At 31.5% G+C, this 25835-nt stretch overlaps 1 protein-coding gene across 5 annotated transcripts in view; it reads right to left on the bottom strand.

Moving 5' to 3' along the window:
- The window catches only part of LOC106459772 (far upstream element-binding protein 1-like), a 154019-nt gene that overhangs the window by 67307 nt on the left and 60877 nt on the right, over positions 1 to 25835 (bottom strand). For 4 of the 5 annotated variants that reach the window (XR_002610627.1, XM_013919425.2, XM_022386313.1 and 1 more), the window contains 2 exons: positions 15794 to 15867; positions 15295 to 15424 (listed from right to left, as the gene is read on the bottom strand). Coding sequence is in view for 4 of the 5 variants with exons in the window: in XM_013919425.2 (XP_013774879.1) it covers positions 15295 to 15424; positions 15794 to 15867 (204 nt within the window). In the remaining variant the exon portion in view is untranslated. Of the gene's footprint in view, positions 1 to 15294; positions 15425 to 15793; positions 15868 to 16524; positions 16609 to 25835 lie in introns of those variants that run through there. The other variant, XM_022386315.1, reaches the window with a different exon arrangement.

Raw genomic sequence — 25835 nt, 5'->3', positions numbered from 1 at the left:
GTATTAATTATAATAAATGCAAGATAATGCATGTTGGCTATCATAATTTGAAGTATAAGTATAATTTGGATTGGAATAACCTTAATAATGTTATGATGGAATCAGATCTTGGTGTAGTAGTCAATCAGTCTCTAAAGCCATCCAAGCAGTGTGGGGTTGCTAGTGGTAGGGCAAATAGGATTTTAGGTTGTATCTATAGAAATATTGAATACAAGTCTAAAGAGATTATACTTTCATTGTACAGGTTACTGGTTAGACCACATTTGGAATATTGTGTTCAGTCTTGGGCTCCTTACTTTGTTGGAATTGTTGGAAAGGGTTCAGAAAAGGCTGAAATATCTCAAATTGTTTTCTCTTGAAAAAAAAAAAGAGTTGGGCGGGGGGTCTGATAGTGTTGATGTATCGTCTTTTTTATATCTAACAATGAGAATAGTAGGACTAGGGGACACAAATATAGATTTTGGCAAGGTAGGAGTCATCTTCAGCTAAGACATTTTTATTTTTTTAACAGGGTGGTTGGTCTTTGGAATGGGTTGCCTTCAGATGTTGTAGAGTCAGTAAATTTAAGAAAAAGCTTTAAGTATATGTATGAAAAGGGCTGGGTTTAAATGTCAAATACTTCTCTATACTTTTATTAATTCAGTGATGAACTTTTGCTTCTGAGCAATAGAAAATCCTCACTGGGCATGATCGAGTAAATATAAGCACCTTGATAAAGTCAAACTCTTATACTGTTCATTAATATCTGGTGAAGTTATCTTTAGTTGCATAGAATAGTCTATTTTGACAAGATCCATCTTTTCATGATTAATTTTAGTCTATGTTTTAAAAAAATATCAATTACACAAATTATTACTGTCATAGTAACATATGAAGTATTGGTTACTACATTGAATGACATGAAACATCACATACACTACTGATTTTTATTGACCAATCAAGTGCTTGCTGTTTCCTCAAAACATTTTCAGTAGCTTGACTATACAACAAAAACAATACTAATTTGCATACTCTCATCATAGTTGTTCAAAAATTTTTTTTACAGTAATACAAAACATTAAGATGTAATGAAGCACATATACAGAAGGAACATATGACGAATGTATGGAAATCAGCTGAAAAATTACATGTATATACATAACTTTATATTATGCTTCGAATATACAGCTTGAAATTTTTGTTACATAAACCAGTAGTATGTAAAAATGTGAAATTGCTGTAACTTGCTTTATATACAGGCAAAAAAAGTAGCTAAGCCTTGTACTTTCAAAGACAAGCACTAACTGATCAAACTATACACATACAGTAACTTAAAATTAAATTATCACGAAATTACAACCATATGTAATTATATATATATATATATCAAAATGCTTTTTTTCAAGAGTACATCACATGAAAAAATATTCATTTTATGCAATTCCTAAAATTTCATATCAATATCAACATCAATCCACCCATCTTCATATGTGCTGAAAAATTAATCTGAGGAAAAAAATTATTAAAAACAAAAATGTTTCTGTATGCAAGGGAATTTCACAAACACAAAAGAGAATTTCCTTCATCAACTGACTGAGAAAAGTATTTCAAAGATAGGAGTATGAGTGGAAATATGCACAGAGAAATGTGTTTCAATATATATATATATATTTGCTGTTGTTTGGTTTAAAAATTTTTTCTTTACGTCGGTATTATGTACATGCATGATTTTTTGTACCATGTCGAATAAATTGATTTGAATTGAATATCTTCCCTTTGACACTTCTTAAAGAAACAATAATTGTCAAAAAGTGTCACTTCAGTAGAAGTCTTTCTTTGTGCTCAGCAAGATGACAAGGAGTAGTGGCATCCAGCAAAACAAATCCCACCAGCTGAGCACTCTAATGTGCTGGATGCACCCACTGCATTGAAAAACAAAATTTTTTGCCAACAATGCATTGTATTCAGTCTCCTTTGCTTAAAAATAAATCCAATGCAATTTTTGTCATTGAAATAACACGTGGAATGATAAAAGATGGTTGTAAACAACACACTAAACAATCATATCGCACATACACTCTGAACCAAAGGATTAGGTTTACTGCACATTTCATATTTATTCATCATTATTTTGAGGAAAATTACCATTGAATTATTTCAACAGGGACCTAGTAGTATGATTTAGTCTATCCCAATTTTAAATTTTCAATATTTTCCTCCTCATATCATGTTTTTACAACACACACACACAAGAACTCTTTAAAAAATATGGTCTACCTTCATAAACCATGAATATTACAATACAACAAGTTATAAAAACAGAATAAAAAGCATCTATTAGACTATATATATCACACAATTTCTGCAGATGATACAACATTAGGTTTTACTATCACAATTATTTCATCAAATTTTTCTCTGTCTATAATAGATATTATGACATCTGACTGAAGTTTTTGAACCCAAACTTCAAATCCAGTAAATTATTACAAATATTTCAAAATTTGCATTGCAATAGATTGTTATTTCTAAGAAGTAAAATAATATATAAAGAACCATTCAGACTCATAAATATATATACTAATAGGCCTTTTACTCATCTGTAACTAATCGTAATATTTGAATACTTGTATTGAAGTAAAGCACAAATTGGTAGATTTCTCAAAAACATCAAATTAAAAACAAATCCTAACATGCATTGGTTTAGTGCATGAAAATGAAAAATGGCACAAAAATTGTCCCATACTGCATCTCACACTTTCTTATTTATGGATTATGCATCATGGTTTGTAACATGCTCGAGTACCATTTGAATTGAAAAATGACAGGATGTTACATGTAACACAGTTTTATAATTCATGTTTGTGGAGAAAATGTCTACCACAAAGAAACTGCACCTGTCCAGTAAACAAGCAATCCTGACACAGTTTAATTTTAAAATGTTAAGTAATGCAACAGAACCGTGATTTGATTACCACAATAGCAAGTGGTGTAGATCATGAAGAAAACAGGCCAGTGGAAACCTGGGATAAGATGAAAATGTTCCAACCAAAGTTGTTAGTTTTGTATTGTACGATTCTTGGCTTCGTCACGATTATGATAAAAATGAAATTTACTGTAAACTTTGTAAAAAACTAGGATTTAAGAACATGATGAGACAAGTAGAAAGTAAGACATATCAATAAGCAACCAGTGCTCCCAAGGAAAATGAAAATCTGCAGACAGCAATAAAAAATATTTTTAGTGAAGAAGACAGTTATTGTAACTATGAGAACATTCTACTGGAATAAATATACAAGTTTTACTGGCTTTTTGAAAGAAGTTGACATACTACATGTTAATTCCATAACTGTCAATAAGTTCATGAATTATATTTCATACTTCACTGCTACTGATATTTTGAGTTTATTGGCTGAAGTTGTAAATAAAAATGTCAGCTTGTAATTGCATAAATCCACAGTTATCACTCTGATGGTAGGCAAAAGCACCGAGATTATTGTGAAACACGAGTTTTGTATAAGTTCTAAAATCAAAAATCCAATAACCTTTCAACTTTCTACCTTGTCTTTAACAAATGTATGGTTGACAGAAATAACTGGTAAATGTATGTTTCAGGAGATAATAAAATATCTAGATTCAAAGAACATTTGAGTTTCAAAAGTGATGGGATTAGGAACATAAGATGCAAGTGCTTTGGTTGTTAAAACAGAAGGATTAACAGGACATTTCTTGATAGAAAATCCACACATCCATTGTGCTGCTCACAGACTGGCTTTATGTACAGAACAGGCAGCAGTTGCAGTTTTACATATAGAAACCTATTTGTTTTTTATTACTTTAAAAAAGCAACAACAACGAGTGATGCTATACAGGAAATTCAAAATATTTTAGACCACAAATGAGGTATAAGGAAAAGCATCATGAGTCCTGATTGTGAAGCTCTAAGGGCTATTCAGATAACATTAGCTAACTTACCTTACAGAAATTTCAAAAAAGACACTGTTGTTGCAGGTCTAAGGAAGAAAGTTGGCACAGAGCTGTTCATTTGTATTACTTCCTCTATGTCAGACAAATTGGTACAAACATGGCTCTGAGCCTGACTCTTCAGAAGAAAGACCTTTATATTGATGTTGTGCAGGTAATTGTTTTTTTTTTGCAGTCTGAATAATGTAACTTTTGGTAAGAAAAGAGAATGTCTATGTTATTAGAACTCAATTTATGGTTACTGTAATAAAATGCATTATCAGAGAACAATATTGCAACTTGATAATGTGAAGTGATCGATTAATGCCTTAACATTGTGAATATGGCTTTATTGCTGTCTGCATTAAATATATATATATATATATATAATATTTTATGTTAACTTAGACTGTCTTTACAAATGGTATACAAATATCATTGCATTCTGCATATATGAAGCTTTTACTCTAATGCTTGTTAAACTCCCCAATGTATAAATCTATAAGACTGAGGAAAAAAATAGTAACTGCATAGGCTAAATTTACTCTGTTGTTATCTTGGTCTAATATGAGATATTCTTATCCTTTGTGCATTCCAGTACTGTAAATAGATTTATATCTTCATATTACAAATTTAAACTTGTTAATATGTTTGCTATCAGAAGACAAATTTCAATTTGCTTTGTTTTCCCAGAAATTTTGAAAAGTATTCATAGTGTAATAATATGGAGGTATCAGTCAATCAGTGTGCAACAACTTTGGAGCATATATGAGATGACACAGTATTGCAGATCAGATAAGAAGACTTGAAGGATGGTACTGTTATTAAATTTCAGTATAAGGTGGGCAAACTAACCAAGTCTATACAATTGAAGACTGTCCAGACGTCTTTCACCAATGAAATTTTCCAGAACATTAAGATGTTTGTTCCAGTTACAACACAGTTCACAACTCAACAGCAAGGAATATTTCAAATAAACAAATCAATATCCATATGTAGTCACTGTTGGTGGGAAAGAGGCTATCATTTAAATCATTCACCAATATCAGACAATGTCAATCTATCCTCGTATACATTGCTGAATTTTCCTTTATTTTGTCAAGGTTCCTGTACAGTGACCACATTTTACAAAGTTCTTAATACAGATTTAATGACCATCTTTTGAGTACAGTCAGATGCGACTTATTTCTTTCATCAGCAATATTGGCTTAGAAGCATGAGGTAGTGATTCTAGTGGATTCTATGGCACCAAACGGAAGCACTTGTAAAAGAATCCAGAAACCAAGTATATGAAAACTTTTACCTCAGCACCAATAGTGAATCCTCTGAAGGTTAAGAAAGAATGGTCAAGCAGTTGGTTAAGGTGTAGCAGTAACCCAGGGACTCAACTAGTAAACTGTGGCAGCTAATAGTGCAGTTCCGTGAAGACCACTTTCAAGCACCGATGAACTTGGCTGCTATTGCTATCACACATCCAGTACATACTAAAAATTGCAAAAGGGCATTTAGTTACTAAAATAGGGTTACAATGTCCATCTGGAACAGAATTAGCAATGATCATTGTGACAAACTTGTGTGCATTACGACCAATGGATCAGACCTCCTACAGCACTTTATTTTACTACAGCATTTGTTGTATGGCAAAATGCTAAGTCTAGGGTTTTGCTACAATAAAAACATGAACTGAATAAATGAACACTTGAAAACCACACAGACTTTTGTTCAATGTTAATGACACGTAAATATTTCATGTCAAAATTCACAATCTTTGTCAATAATCTTCAGTAATCATTTTAACTGAAAACCTGAAATTCATTTTATTTTATTTATTAGATAACTTAGGCACTCTGAAATTCTAGAAAAAGACCTCAAAACTGCTAAAAAAGTATTTCAGTTGGGGGCTTTCCCTCCCTGTACCCCCACCCAGTACAATGCCCCAGAACCAACTTGGCCTAGACAGTCCCCATATTCTAGCCTCAGATTTTGTGTTTGGGTGGACTTTTGGCCAATCCATCACAACTTCCAGATAATATCTCTGTGATTATTGTGTTCTGAATAAAAAAAACACATAGCTTCACATATATATAAAACAATCAAAATATCTACTATAAATATGTCGATCACAATGAACGTACGTAAATTTGTTCAAATAAAAACTATATTTATTGTATAATCAACTCGTATACATATCAGTATTTAGATTCAACTTCATTAAGATAGAAAGTTCCATATATTTATCCATTGTGCAGTAATAAAAGAAAGGTGTCAGCTGTGAATGTATTTTGTGAGTTGATGAATATAATACAGTATCTGTTACAGTATTGTAACACAAAATCATACAGCACATTAGCTGAGCACTAGATGAAAATTCTAGTGATTGCAGTATTTTGTTTTTCAGGAGTTGATGTTTCATCTAAATATAGATGGTTGCCACTTTAACTTAACTAGTGCAGAGGAGATTAATATCCTACCAATAGAGTTGTGCAAGATTTGATAAAGCAGTTTCCTTTCTGAGCTTGTTAGCTTACTCAGCTGTATCCTTTCACAGCATGGAGCATATGTACAGGTGGTGTTCTGACAATTCAGTTACTTTGCACTCTACCATCCATCTTAGGAACAACCACTCTGAATTTTATGCAGTACTATGTGCAAGTCATCTGCAAATGTTATTTTGATGGCACTATATTAGTTCACTGATTTAAGCAACCCAAGTAAAAGTTTGATTTGTGTATTCCAGCTTCATCCTTATGCTGCTTTAATGACCTGTCATCATACCCAGAAATTATTTCACCATCTGTGATGTAGAAATAATTTCTGGGTATGATGACAGGTGACTGTCCACCATGGTTGGGCATTCACTGTCTTGTGAAGGAACAACATTCTGCCTGAGAATTGGTGGAGGACTGTCCACCATGGTTTTTACTTAAGTGCTTATAAACCTTTTCTGGCTAGGTTGATTTCCACAGATCCGAGTGGTGCCAACTATTTATTTTGCAGGAGGTCATCCGAGATCTGATGGCACTGAATTATCTGAGAAGTAGCTACATAACACTTACCTACCCATGATTATCTTTTAAGGTGCTTTTTAGGTTGATGTCTGCAGCTCACTGAGAAGCTAGAATGATCCAGTTGATAAAAGCAGTGGTTCAATGATCAAATGCATGGTCTTTACACAGCAAGGGTGTATTGAAGAATTTTATTTGTAAGTGCTATTAATGTTGAGCCTTGTGAAGGGTAATAGGGCTTTGATAGAAGTGACTAGTCTTAAAAAAGATTTTTGTATCTCCTCAAACTTATCTAACTATGTAACGCTCATACAGATCATTGATAATACAAAATTCAGGATGGAGCAGATAAGACTTTGATAGAGCATATCAGGTGTCTTTCTTCAACTCTTATTTCCTGCTGCAACTTTCAATGGACTGATGTTATTGGTAAGACTGGTTATCATAGTGTTAAACGTAACTGGTAAGTTGAGTTTTCTGTCAGAAGTTAGCCCCAGGTACATATTTTACTGTTCCTTCCAAAGGGATAGCAATGCCTACAAAGGATGGTGACGATTTATCCTCATCACCCTGCTTGATGTGTGCAGGACACAGTTGTGGCTTTGGCAGGATTTATGACCACTTCTGTGTCAATGCACCACTATTCACATTGCTAATCGATGGCTGCATCTTGCTTTTGATTTCAGCTTTGCTAATGCCTCTGTTGTACACCAGAATGTCATCTGTAAAGGTTAGTACCTGGCATTTGAAGGAACTGTAAAGGTAGGCCAGATCCATGGTGATGATGTTCAAGAAGACTGGTGAGTATGGTGATCCTTGAGGTAGACCAGAATTGCAAGTGACCAAAGTAGAATGTCACTTTCCATGCATCATGATAAATATTCTGGTAATTAATGTACCTATGACCCACCTTATACATGTTACACTGATGTAGATTCTGAGTATTTTATAAACAGGAACAGGCAACTGGACTCTAATGTAGGTATATTCTAGATCTAAATACTGTCAGTGTTCTGACCAGTTTCCAAACCTTTCCATGTATCAGCTGCAAATTCAATAGCCCTGATCTAGTTTCTCTTTCACTACAATAACCATCTAAAGATGATAACTGTAATGGATCAATCATACAGACAAACTCCTAGATACAGCCTTCTTTAGGATCTAGTCACTGATACTTTGTAGAATGATGATTTGATGGCCTTTAAGACAAGAGTTATCCTTCATGGGTTTGGGTAAGGATTGGAGAAAAGCATCATTTCAGCTACACTGATGTTCTTACACTAACTTCAAAAGGCTGACTTATGTAAACTTCTTAAAAGAAAAGATTTGTACACCATTTGGATCTGGAGCCCCATCTTTAGATGTATTTATTGTCTTAGTTATCTTATCTAAACAAAAGGTGGTTTTCCATATCTGTGTGCATTTGTAGCTCGGATAGGGAGAGTATTAAGTGAACCTTTTCATGTCACCATGATCACACTCCTTAATGTATCTGTGCATAAAGGCGTTGTCTTGATCTTCGTAAGTATGGAATGGGGACTATTATAATTTAAAATGGCTGACATTGCCCTGTTTTATGTTCCTGTGTCAGCCATATGATTGTGAAAGCACTAGAATGAAGTGCTAACGATACTGGCCTTGATGCATAGTTCATTCCATTTCACGTATGAAACTATGGAAATTTACCACCTGTAAAGACCACAAGCTCCATTCCATGCTGTTCTTGCCTATCCTACTCAGGCTGGATCATGTCTTATTTCATGACCCCAGCCTGGGCTTAGTTGTTTGTTTACAAGATTATTATCCTCACTTTTCCACTCTTTTCTGAAGGTCTTAAAATCAGAAGCTCCTACATATGTTAGAAATATTGCAATTTTATTTATCTTGTCACTTCTATTTGTATCACAGCCACCAAGCATTTTAAACAAATAACACAATTTAACTTTGGGCAACTGGTGCAAATTCATAGTAAAAAAAAGGAAGTACGTTATTTTCAGTTTTATGTATTCTCTTTTTATTATTTTAACTTTTTGTTGCTGGATATTTAAAACTACCATCCATTTCTACATACACACACCCTAGAATTTTGTTCAAAACTTTTGTTTGCTTTCTCTGATGAAAAGTTTATGTAAGGTAAATTAATAAATGAATCAACGTACTGTACACTTACACATCAATTCCAAATCATTTGACGAAATGAGGTACTGACTTCAAATAAAAAATATAATTATACAATGGCAATGTTTATAACTCAATTAACTTTTTGACTACGAGTAGAAGCATTGAACCTAATATGTTACCAAAGTAACTTTTGATAATATACCTGTATTTTCACAAAACTTTACAGACTATCAGTAAACATTACAAGGCTTTTGTACACAAAAAAAATCAATTTTTTAATTAAGTATTTTAATTAAATGTGTGTTTATGAATTTTTGCTTTCAGACTGTTAACTATCCAACATGCAAGGTGATTCTGATTATAAGACTAAAAATACTTCTAATCACCTAAATACTGTCATATTTTATTTGCATAATCTTTAAAACCTTCTACATAAATACAAACTTTTTTTTCCAAAAAAGTTTATATTTTATCTGTTATTTTGTTTACCCTGACTCCACATGGGGTCGGTTAATTTGACCAATCTTGTAACCACCATAAAAAAATTAAGAAATAAACCTATATTGCCAATTTTTTCTTTCTAGAATGACTGTAAATTGTAACAGGAAAACACATTTGTTTATTCTAAATAGCTTAAAGCTCATAACAGTATACATCTATTCATATTTATTAATTTTGCTTGTTTTATTTACTTTTGAACTACATTTAACTAATAATCCCAACACAAGTTTTAAATCATGCAGTGCAAGTACAACTCATGTTACCACATCAAATAGCATAAAACTGGCCTACAAAGTACAAATCTCTTACTTTTAGTATTTTTGGTTTGGGTTGTTTTGAATTTTGCACAAAGTTACACAAGAGCTATCTGCATTAGCCATCCTTAATCAAGCAATGCAAGACTAGAGGGAAGACAGCTTAGTCATCACCACCAACTCTTGGGCTACTCTTTTACCTACATTTGTTGGATTGACCATCTCATTATAATGCCCTCACAGCTAAAATGGCGAGCATGTTTGATTGGAGGAGGAATCGAACCCGTGACCATCAGATTCCGAGTCCAGTGCCCTAACCATCTGGCCATGCCTGGCCCTTACTCTTAGTAATAGCATATGAGTATTTTGTAAAATACATTGACATTTTGGTTACCATACATATGTATATAAATTATTATTGTTTACAAATAAATTCTTAAATTTCAGTTAATTTTCTTAAAACAAGGAACAGTAAATAAAAGATACATAGAAAACAATGATCTCAACTACTTACAATGTTATGAAATTTTTTGTACTCATGTGTTATACTTGTTAAGCCTTGTTAAATTTCACACATGGAGAAAGTAGAGAAACTCATTTTTGTTGATTTTATATATGCAATTTGGAATACCAAAAAATTATAAATAACTATACCAATACCACAAAAATCCACTGTAGTTTATCAGGCTTCCTAACTAAGTTGTATTTGGGTCTAAAAAATCTAATTTCTAATCAGAATATCACTTTGATCATCACACTTCAAATTCTCCAACAGTTATAAAAACTTCACAGCATAAATACTTTAGAAAGACTGACAGGATTATGTAGTTCAAAATAAGCACTTTTGATCAGCTATAAACATGTACTTAAGAGAAGTAGATGTATGTATTTTCAAAAGATGAAGAAGTGGGCAGAGCCACTGTTGTGGGTTTGCTACATATAATATATCGGCAAATAGATACGGTAAGAATTTCTTATTTTATACTGTAACTTGTCAATATTAATAATCTAATTTTCTAATTCATTAAAACTATAAACATTATATTGTGGGTGTCATGAAATGTAATCTCAGCAAAAGCAAAAAATAATGTACTATGTAACACACAAAAATTGATATTTAGCTTTTTTTTTAAATATTTACTTTTGAATTAAGAAATTAAATAATGTATAATACTAAAGTTTGAATTATAAAGAATAATTTGATGAGAAACTTATTTACCTACATACTTTCATACAATAGTAGTTTAATAAAAGTTTGAAAGTAAGTTTACAAAGCATGATGACATGCCCTCTGACCCCAAAGCAGCATGGAAATGGTTAAAGTTCTTACCCATTTCTAAATCAACCCAAAATCAAAATACTTTTAATATGTTCCTCTTTCATATTCAAAATTCTTATTTTAAATAATAATCTACAACACACTGGTTAAGCTTCAACCACATTTAAATAATTATTTCATTGACAACATTCAGCTGGTGTAATTTTGCTATGAGACTGTTGTCATGACTCACCAACCTAACCAAGCAAACAGATGTGGTAAGCACAGCATTAAAAGCTCTACAAAAACAGAATTGATGCCATCTTATTCAACTTCAGTACTGTCCTAACTGTATATACATAGCATGTGTGTGTGTGTGTGTGTGTGTGTGTGTATACACACACACACACACACACATTGTAAATTTATTTCCATTTCATAAAGACAAATTTAAAATTAGTTAGTTAGTCTAGTACGAGAAAGACTGAAATATTTAAAAAAAAGAATAAAATAATACGGTGTATTATGTCATCATCATAAACCAAAAACATGGGTGTCTTCAATATGAGACCAAAAGAAAGTTTTTGAACTTTGCACTTTTCTGTTCTATCAAACATTTTTCCAGGTAATTAATGTTATAAATTACTGGTTACTGAAACTGCAAATTTGGAGATGAAATTTTTGTTGGAAGTACATTATTCAAAAAATGATATTAATACACATACATGCACACACATCAGTGAAATGGTACTTGAAATGACAATTATAATAAACACCTTAACCCTATGGATGTGTCATAACTATTTTACAGTTTGTTTGTTTGTAATTAAGCACACAGCTACACAATGGGCTAGCTGTGTTCTGCCCACCACAGGTATCGAAACCCGGATTCTAACGTTGTAAGTCTGCAGACATTCCACTGTACCACTAGGGGGGGGGGCACCATTTTACAGAGTTACATTCAAAATTTAATCAAACTAGTTTATTGTCAATGTACATTAACTCCTTAAGCCTGAGTAGACACTGCCAGCATCAACCTGAAAATCTTGATTTACCTATCAGACGGTGACAACATCTGATACCATTTAAGTCTCTTTGACTTAAAACTAATCCAAACCATGTTATTATCCAAAAACTTTACAAAAATTGAAATTTTATAAGGTATGATGTTAATTATTATGAAATCCTGAAAATAATCCCAACAGAACATGCAAAAAATTATGAGATTGAAGAGTTAATAAAGCTGGTGTCAAAATATATTTTATAATTAAAATATCATCTAAGTTTCAATTTCTTAATCTCAAAAAGAAGCATTTACATAAATTCTCAATCTTGGCTTCTGTGTTATGTAATCACACTCCAAACTGCCAATTTTAGATTTTCTCTCTCTCTACCCTTACATGATTTTTTGAGTATCCAACTAAATTAACAAATACATACTATAGACATTGACAAGTCAGAATATACAGTTACAGTCTCCAATCTTCTTGTTTTGCTGAGATATAGATGAAAATATGAAATCCATGCAACACATCTTTGTTTTCAAAATATGTCAATAATTCTCTCTGACATTGTTATTGGATTACTTATTACCAATAGAAGGAGCTTTTTTTTTTATTACAAGATCCCTTACACGAGTTATTTCATTTTGGTGATTGAATTTAAATATTTAGCCTGAGTTTTATTGTTTTCAACTGTTTTGTTCAGCTCAAGAAGCTAACCTATTTACATTTTAGATAGAAGCCAGTTCAATCATAGTTTGTGTTGTTGTGTTGTGTTGTTCAGCTCAAGAAGCTAACCTATTTACATTTTAGATAGAAGCCAGTTCAATCATAGTTTGTGTTGTTGTGTTGTTCAGCTCAAGAAGCTAACCTATTTACATTTTAGATAGAAGCCAGTTCAATCATAGTAGTTTTAGGACATTCTATTTTATTGTGCATGATATTTTTTTTTATTCCAAAATGTATATTTGAAATAATCATGAATAACTTTGTGGACAACCAACATTGTCACAAAAAACCAAGTTTAAGAGTGCCTCGCTAATGAATGGCAAAATAACCAAGTCCAGATGTAAGTACAAAAGTTTCATTTTCTTTTTATGTATGCTTATTTATTGTTATAAATGTAACTAAAATGTGAACATTTCTTGTGATACTCAATATCCTACCATGCACATATCATGTGTTGTGATCATAACTTGATCATTTGTTTACAAAAAGCCATCCTGCTCTAATAAATGAATTTTGCACTGTGATAAATGTTTTTTGCATACACTGAAATGGTCCACGTACATGTGTAAATCAATAAAACTAAATGAAAACAAATGTGAAAGGCTAGTAGCTTCTAATGTTAGAACAGATACGAGTAATTATCTGTTACAAGATGCAGTCACTCTAGAAAGAAAAACCAGGTAATTTAGAGTTATTTATAATTTCTTTACTTTTCATTCTACCCTACTCCAATGATTTTGTTACAATTAGAGTTAAGGTAGAGAAAATAACTCATAAGATACAGTTTTACTGAGAAAAAAGTTTATGTTCATTTAGGAAGTTTTAGAGGTTAGACAAATTAAATATGAAAACTTTAAGACAAATAAAGTATTTTTATCCTTATCATGAAAATCATCTTGCACTCAGATTCACTCACTAAAAGTTTTGGAAATTGAAAGCCCAATATTTAGTATAAATACTTTATTAAAAAGTCTGATTTTTGTGTACATCAGACTTGTAACGTCTACAGAAGATTGCGAAATTTTGTGGAGATACACTCAGTAAATCCCATTATAGTATGTATAAATTCATGGTTACATGGCAGTTACAAGGTTGATCAAAATGAATGAGGCCAAACCTACAGAGTTAAAGTGATGCATGCTAAAGGTGGGAGAACACCTTTGATAGGTATGATAACATCAGAACTAATATGACAAAAAATGAAAATAAATAAATAAATATAACAATGAGAGAATGGTAAAAGTAAAACAAAATAATCTAAACTGCAAAGATACACCACAAGACTCCTACAGTATAGGTTATTAATTAATGATAGAGAAATTTAAAAGTAATGAAGTAAATATATGAAGGACCTGATAACATCAGAACTATAACAATCATATTAGCAGACAGAGAAAACAAAACCCAATGCTTATGTTAAAAAAACCTTAACAAATGTACAACTATACCACAAGTCTACAAAGTCTAGAGAAAGGAATTTGAGAGACTACAAGCCACTCCTCAAAACAACTGGTAAGAGATAATAGTTAAAAAAATGCGTGAAAAACACACAATGTTTACTAAACTTATAAGTTGAAAGTGTTCAGTTGTTTTGTTTAATGTAAACCACTGAAAATTTATTGAAATATAAGATGACTATTTTCTGCAATATGTTGTAACTCAAAATACATTATATATACCCAAGCAACGATGTTAGTTTAATGAGTAAGAAATGCTTAAACCACATGGGCTTTTTTTTCCCTCCTACTACAGTGCAAAGTTTCACATTAATCAAGAGTGAAAAAGAAACTGGCACAGGCTCTTACCAGTTATAACACATGGTAACTATTTGTTTATTTTTATTTAAATGAGGTCAAGGACCAATAATCTAATACTTAATTATATGTTGTGAAATAGCATAAATACACTGAGTTATGTATTTATTAACTATCTGGTATTTTATTATTCTGTAGTATAGTCGTTCTACCATCTAAAAAAAGTTGTTTAAATTCTTGATATTTCAAATAAAAATATATTAAAGTGTTTTCAGGGAAACTTGTCAGAATGCATTGATGTACTTTCAAATATTCCTATCTTTAAATATCCAAACCAAACAGTAATGTATTCCATATAATGCCCGTACCATACTGAATAGTATGTAGTTGTAGCTTCAGCAAAGTGCGATTCAAAACCTCAACAAAAACTCAAAATTAATAGATTACTTGAAAACACTGTTGTAGATGTGATGGTGCTCTAAACAGTCACACCTATCTCATATTATACAAGGAAGGATAATTCATTACAAAATTCTATGCAACATTAGAACAAATGTTCCATTATGGCTTTGAAAAAATGAGGAAGAGTACCTTGAACACTACCATTAATTCAACCAGTTTTTGGTTTGGTATAAGTTGTTGCTAACCCTTTTCTTCAGTTTATACTGATTCAAGCATACATTCAACTTTATTTCTCAAGGCTCAGTAAACAGAAAACAAATGACTTACTCTACAGCTTGTTTAGTGCCAGTCAATACACAAGTCCTCTCCAACTTTCCTTCACTCTCTGAAGATAATTGAATTTTACAACCTGATTCAGCTTGCAACCTCATGATCTGCTCTCCACCTCGTCCAATAACTATAAGAAATTTAACATAAATATTTATTAACTAAGACTACTGTAGTAGTATTACAATATAAAATAGTGAAATTGCACAATATTTATACAAAGCTCAAATCAACAACTACTGCAAATGGGTGAAAAACTTCACAACCATAAACAAGTGAAGAATAATAAAGTTGAAGTTATGCAGCATAGAATAAATAAATAAACTGCAAAAAATGTAGTTTCAGAATGAGCTTATGTGTACACACACACAATATACAAACACACATACAGTATTAAATATTATCACAAACATTCTATTAACATTTTTGGACTAGTTACATCCAAGCATTAGGATTAAGTTTTTTAAATAAATAAATAACAACAACAAATAACACTTACTTAAACCGACTAATCTATCTGGAACTTTGTATTCTTCATTCATAATTGTGGTTGAATCTGATGATGCAGTGTTACTGTATAAAAACAAACAATGAAAATTATAAAATAAGGAAGATACATTATTTTCTGTACTTATTTAAACCTACTCTTCATGAAATACTTACCTTTTCTGCACACACAACTGCTGCTTACTCATCAGTACTTTGAATTAGGTTTTATGAAATCATGAGTTGTGAAAATAATAATAATAAACTAAAACACCACCAAAAAATTCAATTCTGCACTAAACTTCTGTGTTTAAAAAAACTCATTTCAGTAAAACAAAAACAAGTAGCACTTAATTAATCATGTTTAAAAGATGCCTTTAATGAAGCTGCTAATGGCTAAAGATTGACATCTCAAGTTCAAACATTCTATTACTGTGATTTTATGGATAACCTGAGAGATATTTTATTGTCAAAACAATTATGAAAGACAAGTTAAAAGGTGTATTTGCACTTTTGGGTTTGAATGCAAGTGGGAAGGATATTTACTGAATGAGTCTGGAACAATGCTTTTGAGCTTCAATATTTTGTGGTTCAATTAACTATGCAAAGCAGAAATATTAAACAAAAAAATGGGGATTATTATTTAATGACAGTTTTACTCTCTTAATATAAAGTATATTTGATTCTAACATTCTGTTCATTGTCAGTGCCAGAAATATGCTAAAGTTTTCATCCAGCACTTACTTTGCTTTGACAATCACTGTTTAGATATCTGTAAATACTTGATATTGCTGTTGGCTGAAGTTGATTATAATTATAGATGATCTTTAATACACTGTTCCAAATAGCAAGTTGTAGATCCAATGTAATCTTGACCACAGCAAGAACAAACAAAACGACAGAGAAGATAAGAGCGTTGAAATTTGATAATCACATCCTTGAAACTTTAAAAAAAAAAAAAAAAAAAGATTCTGTATTCACAGTGTAGATCACTTATGAAGATATCAGTGGATAATTTTTATTTATAATGTTCTTGATCTTATATCACAACTCATAACTGACCTTACCCATGCATAGTAGACTAATGTATAACAAGCATGTTTCTAAATTATAGTTTCATAACCATATTCTTTAATGTGGTATAAGGGGGCATGGATCTACAGAAGGGGGTTCAGGGAGTTAAACCCCCTCTTACCACTTTTTTTCAGAAATTAATAACTGTATTCTTTTATGTTATAAACACAGGCATGGATCTAAGGTAGGAAGTCTGGACAACCCTCCATTATTTCCAGGAATAAATAAATGTATCCTTTAATGCTACATAAACAAGCATAGGTCTAGAGGAGATGTCCAGGAGGCCCAAATCCCTCCACCCACTTTTTTCTGAAATTTATAACTGTATTATTTGATGTTGCACAAGTAGACAAGGATCTAGGAGGTTCAAATCTCCCTTCTTTGCCAGAAATTAATAAAAGAAAAAACCAGATGTCATTACTGTATACTATCAAAACCACACACGTATATATATATATACTGGTGTTGTTTTTTCCTGATTGGTTTTGAGGTTTTCTGAAATTGACACATCTGGAGGCTACAACAATCCAGTTAAGGCCTCAGACAACAAACTGAATATTTCTAAGCAAATTCACCAATAAGAACCTCAATTATCCACTCCCCAATTATCCTTAATACCATCTAACTTGCGGTTAGCTGGTACTCCTATAAGCCAAGAATTTTTACACTCAGGTGGCTAGACCTGTTTGGTGACGAGCTTCTAATAGGTGCTAACAGCATGTCTAGACTTCAGAAATTTGTTTTCCTCAAAATTATTAATGTTTAGAACACTAACTGCTGTTATAACAGACTTCTTTAAAAATCTAAAATTCTCATGAGAAAGATGCTTTTTGTATTGTTGGTCTAAAACAAGTGAAAATGCAATAGTTACGATCATATAAGTAACAATTTTTGAAGAAAAAAAAAAGGCACCCTGCCTACCAATGCTGTAATTTTCTTTCTAAATAATTATAACTGTTAAGTTTTAATATTAATCACATGACTAAAAATAAAGAACAAGATTTGAAATTGATGGATTATAATCTGTATAAGCTAATAATTTACAGAAAATATTAACATTAGTTTTATTTATCTAGGTTACTTTAAGACTATATGGTCTATATGGACTATATGCAAGTTTCTTGCATGTAAAAAAATTTTGAAATTTAGTTACAGTGTTACACAAATAACTTTCAAAAGTTAACTTATCGTACCATCATTGTAAAAATAAAACATTACTGAAGCTAATGCGGAAAAGTAGTAACATTTTTTTTTACACAATAATGCTCTTATCTGAACACTTTTTATAGTTATATTCTTATTCATTTCCTAATGATATTCAAACATTGTAAGATAACGTTATGACTATCAGAAGCTTTATTTAAAAAATAATTTCATATTATTTTAATTTTTATTTTCTTTGATTTTAATTTTAGGCTAATTGAAGAATATAAAAAAATACTAGGTTTTTAGTTTGGCTAAGTACTCATTTGCCTAATAAATAAGATCAGTTATGATTATCCTATTCCTTGGTTGGTTACAAAGTATTTGAGTAGGTATGTAGAAAGTTCCAGTGCTGTTATAAACATGTACACACTTATCAATGTGTAAAGCAATACTGAAGTACTTAGAATTATGTCTGGAAAGGTGTACACAGTATTGTTCCAACAGGTGACTGATATGTCATTTTTGTTTTATTATTATTATTCATGTTGAACAATGGGGTTCCCTTACTTGTACGACACATTTTCATGTACAAAGCTTAGGATTAAAAAAAAAGTAACTTAATTATAAATTATTTGTGCTTGAAGTCTGAAGCCAGGGTTTTCTCAATCTTTTTTTTTTTGTCACTTGACAAAATTTGCTGAAACTCAAATTTTAAAGCCAATTTCATGTGTAGTCCTAAGTATATTTCAACCATTAAAATTCAAAAACAATGTTGTCATTTTCTGACACTTATTTAGTATAATTAATGCATAAATTCATATTTTCATTTCTGCCCATCTGCTAAGAGTTTCACTTGCAAACAACTCACTTGTGTACATTTTTATAATTTTTCTGCCAATCCCAAAAAATAACTTGTTGATTTTCAAGCATTTTCCTTAGTTTTTGTGCAGGCCTTGGTTGAAAACTTGTTACGGTACCACATCAAGTGGTTTAATGATTTACTTTTAAAAAAACAACTATAAAGATTGGAAGTAAATAATTAGACTATTACATCATAGTAGAGTAAATATCTATAGGTTTAAGTTTTTCTTTTTTATTCAATGTGACTGATAATCAGCTAAAAAAATACAATTTACTGTTACTGATAACTGTAATAATATTTTTACTTGAACCATACCACAAATTCAGTTAGAAATCATTACATAAACAGTTAACCAATTTATTTATGAACATTGTTTGAATACCGGAAACAAAAATAATATTCAATAAATTAGAATCTGAGTTGGAATAGCATTAGACAAGATAACTTAACAAACTAATATGTCATAAAGCACAAAAATTGATAACTTGAATATTAAAGAAAATTTTTTGAAACTAACGATCATTGTACAAAAGTGAATGTATGTTACTTAAACCATGACAAATGAAATCAAACTAGTTTAATAACAACTAATCTATTTATTGACTACACCTATGAATAAGTTAGTTGTTATTCATATGCAGTTGTGTCATTAAATTGTACTTGGGAGAGATTCTGGAGAACACGACCATAAGTACGAGTTATGTTATTTCATCAGGATAAAGGCACTGATTATCATTACCTAGCGTAACCATGCTTCTAAATGAGAATGGCTGAAGTTTACAGAAAAAAAAAACTATGAAAAGCAGGAACTTGAAGTTTGAAGTGTACCTCATAAATTTATACAAATGCAGGTGTTTTTGAAGATAGCATTTAGCATTGTAGAAGGCTGAGTAAAGCCAAAACTAAGACTCCCCTGGTGCCAACTTTACACACACACAAAAAAAAGAGCTCACAGGGTGTGTATTTCAGCATGGGTTCTAAGGAGGGAGGGAGGGGGATAGTGTGTACGCATGATGAATGAGAATTGCTACACTAACATGGTAACCTCAGAAACTATAAAAGATGATGCTAATCTAGCATAGAAGAAGCAATATGAAGAGATAATAAGAAAGTTGAAGTAAATTATATTAAGAGATAAGATTCAGAAGCTCAACTCTGTCCGTATCTCAAAATGACATCACAGTATTCTTAGCATCTTGGTATGAGCAATTGTATATTTGCTATGCATAGTAGTAACAAAACAGAAAATAAGAACTAACTCATGATGAGATGTTTCAAAAGTTAGATTTAAAGGATTTATGAAGGTACAAGCATTAAACGTAAGTGTGTATATATATAATAAATTATGAATTAAAGTGTAATGAAAAATTATATTCTCTTAAAATATATAATTGTTTTATTTGTAGCATGCAGTCTTTTTCTCTTCATTCTACCTCTCACTATAAACATTCCCAAGAGTTGGACAAAGTTGAGTCATGGTCACTAATTATAAATTATTTGTACTCAACCTATTGAGATAAAATAGTTTTATTACACTCTCACGTATGCTGCCAGCTATTTACTCACTAACCCTCATAAAGGTCACCTGATGTCTTCTTATTACACAAACACTTTCACTTCGACTATAAACACAAAACCATAAATTACTGCTCAAATCATTATATTTACTCTATTATGTGAAAAGTCTAATTCTTGCTCTATCCAATCATATTTAAGCTGTCTTTACAAGTTTCCAAAGTCATAACTACAGAAATAAAATAAAAACAATAATAAGAAAGATATTATTAGAATACAAGATATCAAAAGGGTAGACAGCAAAACTGTCTTTGAAGTTAGCATTCAAACCCTCAATATGATGTTTGGGCATTAATTCCAAGATGCTAATGTATTTCTATACTAAACCCAACCTTAATTATTAATATAGCTTCCATTCTCTACCCTGTTTTTGCTCTTTATTATTATTACTTTTTTTTCTTTCAAACTAAAGTAGCCCAAGTGTCATTGTTGGGTGCTGTCAACCAGTTACCTTCTTTCTAGTTGGTAATTTGAAATTAGGGATGCTGGAAGATAGTCTTATAAGCTTTGTAAGTACTCAAAAACAACAAAATACAAAACCCTCTCTACTGAAAGGGTCAGCAAATTTGGAGGCAATAGGAATTGAATCCAACACTTTTGAATCATGAGGTAACCCCCCACATAATACCAAACCATGTTTAAAAACTTCAATAAAAAACATGGAACTCTAAAAATTGGGTTTTGATTCCACAGTGGAAAGAGCACAGATAGTTCAATGCTTAACAGCAAATAAGCATTATGGCAATATTCAGATTACTTGGATAGTAGATTATTCTTCTGTGACATGGCACTAATCGATTAAGCTGACCAAAGTTGAATTAATTATCTCACCACGAATACACCATAGAGTGAATGTTTTGATTTTTTAGAGTATTATGTTCAAAATTTAATTAATCTTCTTTGTTATCAAAGTAAACAAATAAACCTGGTATCAAAACATAGTTAATAAATCATTTTTTTTATAAATTGTAAGTTCTTAATTTTGTAAGGAAATATTTTAAAAAATCCTCCATCTCCCCTAGTATGAGAATTGTGACGTTTGCTCTCTAGGTCTTCTCTCTTTTCTGATATATTTACTACACCTCTGAGAAGTATGGAATTCAACAAATTACTCATAATATAGATATTACTTAGGCACAAACTACAATATTTATAGCCTCCAATTTTAATTATTTATTGTTAAAATTTAGAAAATCAGAGCCACTTGCCATTCCACCTGTCACATCTTGAATTTCACAAATTGTCAATAGTTCTAACATTTTATACTATATTATTTATAACTGATAAAAAGTCAAAGTTTTGATCTATCAAATGACATATACTGCATTGTTTTTAGCACAGAGTCCTGTCTATTTCATTTTCAATTTGAAAGTTCCTCTCATTGTGTTTAAATTGCCCAACTTAAGGTAAGATTTAAAGGCTTTTAATGCAGTAGTTAGAAATTCAAATAAATAATGATAGTTACAAGACACTGTTTGTTTTGGTGTGTAATTATTCTGTGTTCTTAAGTGCATTATTTAAGTAAATAAAAATTATTTAGTGTACTAGTACCATAAGTATAAAAAATAGGATTCAATTTCAGCAACTGACAGCAAAAAATAAAAACAAATAAGAGGTCACAGGCATGTAATAAATTTTTCATGTATATTCTTTATTTATTATAAAAGCAATTACCCCTTCGAGCTTGTACTTTTTTTAGTATAATCGGGTTTATATACATGCCTAATTAGATCGAGTATACCTCTAAAACCATTTCAAACAGCCCAAGTCACTTATGGAAAGACCTGTTCAGTACAACCTGAAGATTGAAATTATGCAAATAATAACCTAATTTGTAGATCTTATGATGTCACACTTCCAATACATGCATTATATTTGAGAAATTTGGAGTTTATTCTTTTTCTTTGTACTTAACACAAATAAATCACCCGATTTCATGGAAAACAGATGATATATTATGTACCTTTTGCTGTGTTGTATTTATTGTTCAGAATCCCTTTGAATAGACAACTTATGTTATCTTTAGGACAGTGTTTTGGAAGCAATTTGTGAATACACATCTTGAATAATCTATCATTACAAGAAGCACCTCTTGCAACTTGATCATTATTGTTTGCAAAGTGCAAGAAGCTCAAGATCAATTCAAATCTGTCTCTAGTAAGAACACAGCAAAAACCAGGAGTGTCAGTTAGCCAAAACATGACCCAGTAGTCCTCCATATTGGGTTTATCAACTATGCTCATTGAGAGGTACAAAGAATTCTTTAATCTCTTGATGGTTCACAAGTACCCATTTATGAAAATGTGAACATAGTCTCAAATCATCACTTTTCCTTTGTAGTTTGTTTCTGTTACAATGTAATGAAATACAGTATTATCCAGGATAATTGCCAAAAATTGATAAGGTGTGAATCATTTAGATTCTGCTTGCCCCTGTACCTTTTATCTGTTATTTTCTCTATTAATTCTATACAGGGTTTGGTGGTTTGACCAACCTCTTAACCACCATAAATAAAAAAAAGAAAGAAAGAAAGAAAAGAAAGACAAAAAGGAGGAAATAAATCTAAAAATTACCTTTTTATTTTCTAGGATGACTGCAAATTTTAACAGGAAACCACGACTGCTTAAAGCTCATAACAGTATACAACTATTTGTACCTAATTTCATTATTTTATTTAAATTTGTACTGTGTCTAACTAATAATCCCACCACACAAGTTGTAAATCACTCAGCAAACATGCAGCTCATGGTACTGTATCGAATTATATAACACACAAGCTGCTTGCAAGCAGACCTTGTGAAGCATTTTTAAATTTTAGTTACTTTAATCATAATAAATATGGAATATGCATGAAACAAAACAAGTAAAGTACTTACCTGGGTCTTTTTTTTGTTGCTGTTTACTGTCAATGAAATGTAAAACCACTATTTTTTTTATACAAATGGTACTACTACACTAATTTTTTTTATTTAATTAAATAATGAATGTAAGAACAACATAACATATAAAAAGTAGACACAGCCTTATATGTATCATAATTTTTTTGGCTTTCTAGCTATTTGACAAAAAATTAAAAATTCAGCTAAGCTCATCTGTGTGTTTTCCCATTATAATAAAGTTTGAACTGGAAGTAAAATAGACAATTCTCTGTACAGAAAACAGCATAATATGTAGTTTGATAGATTAAATCTTTATCTTTTTGTTGGTTATAATATAGTATTAAACATCAGAGAGAACTATTAGCAATTGGTGAAAGAGTGGATGAGACAGGTTGATGTGGCAGTGAGTCTGAATTTCTAGTGTATGACTCCATAAACAAATAAGATTAAATGTTATAAAGATTTTGCTTTGCCTAAGTAATAACTATATTACAATGAATAATTTATGTTAAATACTGTACTGCTGGGAGGGGTGGTAAATAAATTAGAGAAGATGGAAGACCTAGAGAGCAAATGCTGCATTTGTCATGCAAGGGTAAATTGATGATTTCTTAACATATTTTCTTGTAGAATTAGGAACTTAAAACTTGCATAATATCAAAATTTGATTTATTAATTACATTTTCATGCCAAATGTATTCATATATATTGAGAATAAAGTAGTTTAATTAAACTTTGAAAAGTTATGACATGCACAGAAAAGGGTACCCATAGGGAAATAACTAAAAATGAAGGAATGGCTATTTCTTTATTATGAAGCATCAGGACATAATAGCCCACCTGTAATGTAGTTTGTAGTTACCAGAGCTCTACTTTGAACTTGGAGGACACCAATGAATATTGCATACCACTGCAAATGTGAAGAAATGTTTATTCTGGCCAAATTTGCATAATGATGCTGAACAATGAGGCATGGTACCACATGTGCTCCCTTAGAAAAACCTGGCCTCACCAGGGAAAACTTTCACTTAGTTGTAGATTCTCCCATTGAGAGAATTGCCCTAGATGTAGCTGGTCATATGCATGTCACCAAATGAATTAAAACACCTGTGGGTGAAGACTTGCTATAACAAAGTGATAATGAATCAAACAATCATGTCTTGTGACTGGATTTGAATGTGCTGTGTGTCCACAGTACCCAACAAATTTGGTTCTGGGTGAAGGCCATATCTTGTCTGTCACTAGCTTAAAGTGGCAAGCTATGAGTTAGAGTGATCTTGCTATGCACATAAAAACTTCAAACATGTCAACAAGATAAAACTACAGTGCTAACGAGCAATTTGAGAACTGGTTACTCCAAGAATTGAAGCCGAAGGAGCAGAATGATTCTGATGATGAGAGCACTGCATCATTTGACTTGGCCAATGAGAAAAGCTGGCAGTCCATATCTAACTGTCCAAGATGAGTCAAATGAGGAAATGCTATTATAGAAGCAATTAGTTTGCTCTGATGGTCAGCCAAGATGTTGATTTCCAAGCATTATGGCTAGGATTGTCTACGTGAGCAGCAGTCAGGACAGTCAATGGCTGAAAAAGTAATAGTGATATATTTATTGAGTTGTTGTGACCTCTCTGTAGAGGAGATCATGCAATACTTGATAGACATTTAGTTAATACAGATAAAGCTTCTCGGATAATTGAAAGTTGGGTTCAACTGCAAATGGCAGTGGGAACTCTGAGAAATCAATAGGATGAATGGACTTTGCAATACACACTTTCAGAGTGTTGACAAAAATTTGGCTGTAAAACTTTCCAAGGAAAAATGCAATCTTGGGTGCAAGTCACGGCAACTTTGAATACTGTTCCCATGCAAGATTATGTTAGAGTCTGGCATTTCTGTACCAGATTTTCTGAAGTGCAGCAAGTGAGTCATGCTCTAACACAGCAGAAGAAATTATGTTACCACAGAAAATGTAGACAATATAATGAATCAAGGCAATGTGTGAGTTTCATTTTAATAGATATATTTTTGGGCTAATTCTTGCGCTTAACCAATGTATTTGTTTCCACAAATCTTAGATGATAGTACTAACATAGAAGACACAACAATTCAGGTGGCTGCTGTGTTGTTCTATCGGAACTGATTTTGCTGTTGTCCATGATACTTCTGCTACAGTGAACCTTGTGTATACTGATAAAGCAAAATGTGATCTGGATGAATGATTATGATAGAACATGCTATTTCTGTTATTACTTTTATTTTCATATTATTGTTGAATTTGCCTACCACTTATAGAAGAAACATAAAGGCCATACATATGCTGTAGCATGTACAGAAAGTGTAACTGATGTTGATATTATCAGGCTAGCTGCCACATGGCAATTTCATGTATTACTTATAAGCAGTTGCTAATATGTAACAATAAGATAAATGTGCAAACCTTGGTAATGTGTCTTATATTATTATGGACCACTCTGAGTACATTATGTTTACAAACATAATATATATATATATATATA

Source organism: Limulus polyphemus, unplaced genomic scaffold (assembly GCF_000517525.1).
Source record: "Limulus polyphemus unplaced genomic scaffold, Limulus_polyphemus-2.1.2 Scaffold659, whole genome shotgun sequence".
Taxonomy (NCBI): Eukaryota; Metazoa; Arthropoda; class Merostomata; order Xiphosura; family Limulidae; genus Limulus; species Limulus polyphemus.
This window is presented reverse-complemented; position numbering and strand designations above follow the sequence as displayed.